Source organism: Mus pahari, chromosome 1 (genome assembly GCF_900095145.1).
Source record: "Mus pahari chromosome 1, PAHARI_EIJ_v1.1, whole genome shotgun sequence".
Taxonomy (NCBI): domain Eukaryota; kingdom Metazoa; phylum Chordata; class Mammalia; order Rodentia; family Muridae; genus Mus; species Mus pahari.
This window is the reverse complement of record NC_034590.1, coordinates 19,537,142-19,544,927: the sequence shown is the minus strand read 5'-3', so window position 1 is coordinate 19,544,927 and position 7,786 is coordinate 19,537,142. Positions and strand designations below refer to the sequence as shown.

The 7,786-nt window shown below is 47.1% G+C and overlaps 1 protein-coding gene across 5 annotated transcripts in view; it reads right to left on the bottom strand.

The window, feature by feature from the left end:
• Nucleotides 1–7,786, bottom strand: part of LOC110326699 (L-lactate dehydrogenase C chain) — a 34,387-nt gene that overhangs the window by 14,988 nt on the left and 11,613 nt on the right. Inside the window, exons 1-2 of one of the 5 annotated variants that reach the window (XM_021205372.1) lie at nt 2,039–2,078; nt 1,315–1,447 (exon numbers count right to left, since the gene is read on the bottom strand). The exons of 1 other annotated variant lie outside the window; for it this stretch is intronic. In XM_021205372.1, the coding sequence (XP_021061031.1) occupies nt 1,315–1,440 (126 nt within the window). In that variant the 5' untranslated portion in view covers nt 1,441–1,447; nt 2,039–2,078. Of the gene's footprint in view, nt 1–1,314; nt 1,448–1,815; nt 1,854–2,038; nt 2,079–7,786 lie in introns of those variants that run through there. 3 more of the 5 variants (XM_021205452.1, XM_029543563.1, XM_021205533.1) reach the window with 3 other exon arrangements.

The window sequence follows — 7,786 nt, the reverse complement described above, 5'->3', positions numbered from 1 at the left end:
CTCGAACTCAGAAATCCGCCTGCCTCTGCCTCCCGAGTGCTGGGATTAAAGGCGTGCACCACCACTCCCGGCTTAAGGCCTCTATTTTTATTTCTGTGGCATACATCAGGCTAGCAGGCACGGGAACTTTCAGCGTCTCCTGACTCCACTTCTTACCCACCTCCAGGTGCGCGTCGACCACAGAGCTACACAGGAGCATGCCCAGCTTCCTGTGGGGACCAGGGCTTCAATCTCAGATCCTCATTCACACGTGTGGCAAGTGCTGTGCACACTAAGCCATCTCCCTGGTTTGATGGTCTGCTTTTGGTCATAGGAAAGAGAGAGACTACCTCCTGTGGCCAGGTGGGATGGGCTTGGGCGGTATGGCCCCCCTAAGATGCAGAATAGAACCTGGAAGCTGTCTGTCTCCCCAGACTTTCATCCTCTTCCTCCCTGTCCCCCTCCCTTTCTCCTTTCCACTCTCCACTCCCCTTCCACCTTTGAGGCATCTGGCACTTCCAAGTCCTCAGCTTTTGGGTTCTAAAATTGAGCAGGCTCTGCTTCCTACCTTCCTCTGCAAGTTTCCAGTCAGGATCTGAGTGAGTGTCTGCCTCTGCGCTCAGCTGGCCAGGGCTGGAATCCCAGAATTCAGGCCAACTGCTCAGCTGGGATCACACTGCAAGCCACCATGCTTGTCTGCCTGCCTGCCGGCAGGCCTGTCTCTCTCTGTGTCTCTCTGTCTATCTCTATTTCTGTCTCTCTCTATCTCTTTGTCTCTGTCTCTATCTCTGTCTCTATCTCTGACTCTGTGTCTCTCTGTCTCTGTCTCTATCTGTCTCTATCTCTGACTCTCTGTCTCTATCTTTAACTCCGTCTCTCTGTCTCTGTCTCTCTCTGTCTATCTCTGACTCCTCTGCCTCTGTCTCTCCTCTCCCTGCTCTTCTTTCTCTCCCTCTCTTAATATTTCCTTTCTCCCTCCTCTCCCCTTCCCTCCTTCTACCCTTTCCTCCCCCCTCCTCTCCCTTTCCCTCCTCTCCTTACTCTTCCCTCCCCTTTCCTCTCCCTCCCCTCTCCCTCCCCTCTCCCTCTCCTCTCCCTCTCTCCTCTAAATTCTGGCCAAGAATTTCACATAGTCCAGCCCAGCCTCAAATCGGAGCTGTAGTTGTGGATGATCTTCAACTCCAGACCTTCTTGGCCTCCACCTACCAAGTACTAAGATGGCAGGCCCGTGCCAATGAGCACCGGTAGCCAACGCTTAAATCTGTCAACACCGCTGGTTTCACTCGTTTCCATTAGTGGTTAATTTCCTGCCAGAAGGCTTCATGGCTTACTTACCTTCAGTAAAATACTAATAGCACACGCCATGCCCACATTTCCAGCTCCGACCACAGTGATCTTACAGCGGGAAAGTTTTTCTTCCGGCACTAGGTTCTGAATTAGCTGCTCCTTGACGGTGGACATGGTGAGCCTGTGGAGTAGAAGAAACCATCAGTGAATACCCACTGGTGTAGGCAAGACGTTAAACAACTTTTTTGGGTAGGGAGCGGAGTTAAGGGTTTCACATTGTATCTAGGGCTAGCCAGGAGGTCAATATGTAGTCTAGGCTGGCCGTGAACTCAGCCTCAGCCACTCTATAGAGTGCTGGGAATGCCGGGCGGTGGTGGCGCACGCCTTTAATCCCAGCACTTGGGAGGCAGAGGCAGGCGGATTTCTGAGTTCGAGGACAGCCTGGTCTACGAAGTGAGTTACAAGACAGCCAGCACTACACAGAGAAACCCTGTCTCGAAAAGAACAAAAAACAAAAAAAGTGCCGGGATTGCAGGCCTGGACCCACACCTGTCTAAGAACTACCTATGGAGTTCGCAGAGCCCAGGCGCCAGGGAGCCAGGGAAGCGAAAGTGTGGATGTGAATGAAGCCTCAAGGAGGCAGAGGATGACTTCTGGCAACAGGCTCCTCCTCCCTGCAGGTTCCTCCCTCCCTGTAGGCCTCTCCCTCCGCAGCCCACAGGCCTTCAAAGGCTTTCCTTCACAGCCCTCTGAGGAGGCCGAAAACACACACCTTACAGCTGACTCCGCAGCACAGGTCTGAAACCAGGATAACTGTTAGGCCCAGGAGCCAACAGTTATAACGGTAAAGGAATGTCACAAAGCCTGCGTCATCACGCAAGCCCCGCCCTCCGCCTGGTCAGGTACCTTGTTGCGTGCACCTGCAGAGCCTACCTCAGGTTTTAGGAGATGGACTCTAGAAGGTTTCCAAGGCCTCTCTAGTGTAAGATGTAGAAGCACTGGGACCACACAGAAGATGGCAGCCAGCTTGGCCAGCGTCCCTTTAAAGGTCCCTACATCAACTGTGCTACTTTCCTTCTAGGAGGAAATGCAGAACTTTGAGTTTGAGGAGCGTACCCCTTGTCCCTTTGCCCTTACATCTGTTTGTAGGCATTGAGGGTTGGGGGCATCTGTCTGTCTGCTTGCTTTTGTGTTGTTTTGCTTTCGAGACAGGGTTTCTCTGTGTAGCCCTGGCCGTCCTGGAACTCACTCTGTAGACCAGGTTGGTCTCCCAACTCAAGAGATCTGCCTGCCTCTGGGATTAAAGGGATTTGCCCCCACCACCTAGCTGTTTGGAGGCTTTTACATCGCTACTGGTCTAGAGAGAAGGCTCCTTCAATAAAGAGCTTGCCGTGCAAGCATGAGGGTTTGAGTTGAATCCCCAGAACAAAGGTGTAAGTCGTTACATAGTCATTAATCCATGTATGGGAGTAGCAGAGACAGGCTCCCTCGGGCTCCCTAGACAGCCATCTTAGCTTTAATTATGAGTGTCTTTGTCTCAAAAAACAGGGTGGGTGACACCTTGGGGCAGGGGAACAAAACCTGATAGCATCCTCTGGCCTCCATGTGTACTAGCTTGCACATGTGCGTGTATACACACACACACACACACACACACACACACACACACACTGTGTTAGGGTTCTTTAAAGCAGTGGTTCTCAATCTGTGGGTTACTACTCCTTTGTGTGTGTGTGGGGGTCACATATCAGATATTTACACTATAATTCCTAACAGTTGCAAACTTACAGTTATGAAGTAACAAAATAATGTTATGCTCTGCCATATGCAATCCCCACTCTAAAAGCAAAACTTCTAGGCCATCAGAACTTAGGTGTCAGGAACAAGAAGCAAAGAATTCCCTGCTGAGTCACTAGGGGTGGTGGAGAGTGGAACCACTCTCTTTTCTGCCTCTTCATTCCTGGGTCTGTGGGTCCTGGCTATGGGAGAAACTGTGCCCTGGATGGGTGCTGATCCAAACATACTCCCTTCTGGAAATCTATGTTGTCAAGCCCCATTTCTGCCAACAGTCTTACTTGGTGCATCAGATAAGACACAACTCATGGTAGGCAGCTCATGGTAACTTAGTGGCCTATTGTCAAACTTCAGTTTCCAGTAATGCTTAATAACAGGCCCAACACTCTTAAAGGAAAAACAGTTGTCTGCAGATGACGGGAGAGCCTTGCTCCAAAATCCCAAAGGTCTCCACTGTGATTGACCTACTGTAGCCTGCCAAAGGCTCCCAACAGCATCTTTCTGCCACTACACCCCAGCTACCTACCAATTGGTCTGCTTGATCATTTGTGTCAAATGGTAGAACAGCTTGCACAGCTACCTGGACCTGTGAGTCTTCTCCTGTTCCAGGACCCACACANAGCTAGCAGCTTTCTGAGTCACTTGGTATATGGGCCAGAGTAATGGCCCACGTGAGGAATGTGCTGCTTCCAGAATCCAAAGAGGCCCACCAAATGTTGTACTTCTTTCCTGGTGGTAGGAGGGGCCAGATGCAGTCACTTACCCTCCACCTTAGGAGCAGTGTCTGCATGCTCTGTACCCCTAGAGATAGAAGGCCCTTGGATTTGGGTTGGATTTATTTCCCATATTTTAATGGTTGCCATCTCTGATCATTTGATCCAATCAATATAATGTCATCAATCTAGTGGACCAATGTGACATTTTGTGGAAGAGACAGGTGATCAAGATCTCTTTGGGGGGGTGGAGAATTGGCTCAGAGGTAAGGAGGACTTTTATAGAGAATCTGTGTTTGTTGTGTGTGGGAGTCCAAAAGAGAAGGGTTGGCTCCCCTGGAACTGAAACTACAGGTGTGTGTGTGTGTGTGTGTGTGTGTGTGTGTGTGTATGTTTACAGATGTATGGATGTGAACTTCCATACCAGAATATAGGGTAGGAATCAAACCTGGGTCCTCTGAACGAGCACTCTCAGAGCTAGCCCGCAGCTCAGTGTGTCTACATGTTCTGGTCCACACCACAAGGTTACAGACCACCACTAAGTACAAGGGCAATTAAGAGGGTTTTTTGTTTTTTTTTTAATTCAAGTCAGCTACCGAGAGCAGGCTCCTGCCACAGAGAACGCTCAGCCCACAAGTTGGGCAGAGTAGGGTTTATAAAGCCAAACCACAATTACATTATACCAGGGACAGGCCAAGAGGTCTCTTTTTCTTTTTTGTTTCTTTCTTTTCTTTTTCTTTTTTCTTTTTTCTTTTTTTGTTTTGTTTTGTTGTTTGTTGTTGTTGTTATCATTATTGGTTTTGTGGAGTGTTTTGTTTTTTAATAGATGATTTCAGGGTTTTTCCATGTAGCCCTGGTTTGTTACACAAACCTCTCTCCAGTACAATTTTCACAGTAGGTGTCTTAGCTTTCGATAAACACCAAGAGCAAAAACAGCTTGGGGAGGAAGTTATAGTTGGTTTACACATCCATATCTTTAGTCCTTCAACCAGGAAATTACCCCAGGCACTTAAGGCAGAAGCCTAGAGGCAAGAACTGAAGCAAAGGCCTTTGAGCCCTCTGGCTTGCTCAGTCTGATTTCTTTTACAATCCAGAACTACCTGCCCAGCGGTGACACCACCCACGGAGAGCTGACCCTCCCACATCAATTACAAAGGAAGGAGACGCACCATAGACTTGCTTCCAGGCAAATAGCCGAGTGGTTTCTGGAGTTCCTCTTCACAAATGACTAGCTTGTGTCAAGTTGACCTCAAAGTAGCAGGGATGCCTAGGTTGGTTACAAAGTACCTTGAGGACAGCTGAAGAACCGAATAGAGGAGCTAAGGGCTCTCAAGTTTGTGTTTGGACAATTTGCAGGAACCAGTTCTCCTTAACTACGTGTGTGGGCTTGGGGATTGGACTCAGATCAGACTGCAAACACCTTTACCCGCTGAGCCTTCTCACCAGGCCATTTAGAAGTCTGCCTGCTTTGTAATGGAGTTCTCCTGCTAAAGGTCAACTGCTAAGGTTTTGGGGTTTGTTGTTTTTTTTTGATTTTTCGAGACAGGGTTTCTCTGTGTAGCCCTCACTCGGTAGACCAGGTTGGCCTCGAATTCAGAAATCCGCCTGCCTCTGCCTCCTAAGTGCTGGGATTAAAGGCATGTGCCACCACTGCCCGGTTTGACTGGTAAATTTTTATATTGATTTAGAAAATGCCTACATGAATGTGGGCCATCATAGTTATGATTCTTGTAATTCCTTGTACTTAGAATACAAAAACCATCCATAATGGAAATGGGTTTGTTTTTTGTTTTTTTTTTTAGATTTATTTATTTTATGTGAGTACACTGTAGCTGTCTTCAGACACACCAGAAAAGGGCATCAGATACCATTACAGATGGTTGTGAGCCCCTATGTGGTTGCTGGAAATTGAACTCAGGACCTCTGGAAGAGCAGTCAGAGCTCTTAACTGCTGAGCCACCTCTCCAGCCTGTTAATGGAAACAGACTAACCAAAAAATATCTAGTTACACCATTAGTGTAAATTCATACCAAATAGCTGCTCATTCAATAGTACCTAGAGAGACTGGAAAGTCAGCTCAGGATTATGGTCACCTACTGCTCTTGCAGAAGACCTGGGTTCAATCCCCACACCTATGGCTATTCTAACTATAGTCCCAGAAGATGGACCTACATACAGGTCCCATACTCATTCCCCCCGCCCCCCACAAGATAAACAGTACCTGAAAAAAATCACTTGTCTCAGAACTTATATCTGAAAAACTCAAGTTTTATTACTATTTATTACAGCTTTATGTTTATGCATACATGAATGTATAGGGGCTGGGGAGATGGCTCAGCAGGTAAGAGAACTGACTGCTCTTCCGAAGATCGAAGGTTCAAATCCCAGCAACCACATGGTGGCTCACAACCATCTGTAATGAGATCTGACGCCCTCTTCTGGTGCGTCTGAAGACAGCTACAGTGTACTCACACATAAAATAAATCTTTGGGCCAGAGCAAGTGGAGATGACCAGAGAGAGTGGAGCCAATCAGAGCCAGAGGTCCTAAAATTCAATTCCCAGCAACCACATGATGGCTCACAACCATTTGTACAGCTACAGTGTACTTAGATACATAAAATAAATCTTTAAAAAAAAAAAGATANNGAGATTCCATTTTGTCCCAGGATACATGGGACACTGAGGAAGACATCCTCATTGATTCCATAGAGACCCTGGACACAGAATGACAGAGATTACATTTATTTTGTCTATACCTCCTAATATTCTTTGGGATTTACAACTTTACAAGTATAAAGACTTTATCTTTTAAATAGATCTACCTGCCTCTATCACCCGAGGTCTGGGATTCAGACAGAGTGCCTGGCCTATACAAGCCTTTATAAAACAAGTTGAATGTTAATGCTATTCTATTGCAGGTGTCCAGGTATGATAATAATGAACAGTGAAGTCAGGCAGTGGTGGCGCACGCCTTTAATCCCAGCACTTGGGAGGCAGAAGCAGATGGATTTCTGAGTTCAAGGCCAGCCTGGTCTACAAAGTAAGTTCCAGGACAGCCAGGGCTACACAGAGAAACCCTGTCTCAAAAACAAACAAACAAAAGCAGTGAAATAGAAAGTAAGAAAGCGGGCTGGAGAGATGGCTCAGCGGTTAAGAGCACTGACTGCTCTTCCAGAGGTCCTGAGTTCAAATCCCAGCAACCACATGATGGCTCACAACCATTTGTACAGCTACAGTGTACTTAGATACATAAAATAAATCTTTAAAAAAAAAAAGATAGAAAGTTTAACCCGATGTCTTCCTAATAGTATTTTTTTTTTTTTGAGACAAAGTTTATGACTCATACTTGAATGCCTACGGAGTGGCAATAGGGGTGGCCTTGTTGGAGGAAGTGTGTGGTGGGGCATTTCAATACCCAAGGCAAGCCCATTAGTTCTTCCAGCTGCCTTCAGAACCTGCATGCTTCCTGCAGTAATGGACAAAGCCTGAGCTGTGAACTTGATTCAGTTAAACGGGTTTCCTTTCCAAGTGTTGCATGAGGTCATGGTGAGCCCTAGTCAAACCTGGGAGTCCCAATCTCCAGCTCCCTAGTGCTGAGTGTCCTAGGGACCCTGTGTCTTAGCAACTCTTCTGAGTTCACTGTAGTTGTCTTCAGACATGCCAGAAGAGGGCATTAGATGCCATAGGTCAGCCACCAGCTGATTGCTGGGAATTAGACCTCTGGGAGAGGACTCAGTGATCTAAATCTCTCCAGTCCCCATGCTCCCAACTCAACTTTCTTTTAACATCTTGATACAGGGTTTCAGTATATAGCTCCAGCTGTCCTGGAACTATGTAACCAGGCTGGGTGAAATGCATGAGATCCACATGCCTCTGATCCTGAAATCAAATTGACCAGCTACCCAACTTCATCTCAATAAAAGCGCAAAGCCATCACTGTTCAAGGTTTATTTGGTGTTCTCATTGGCATGACACTTGAGTGGTTGGTTCCATCATCCATATGCAGATCTTA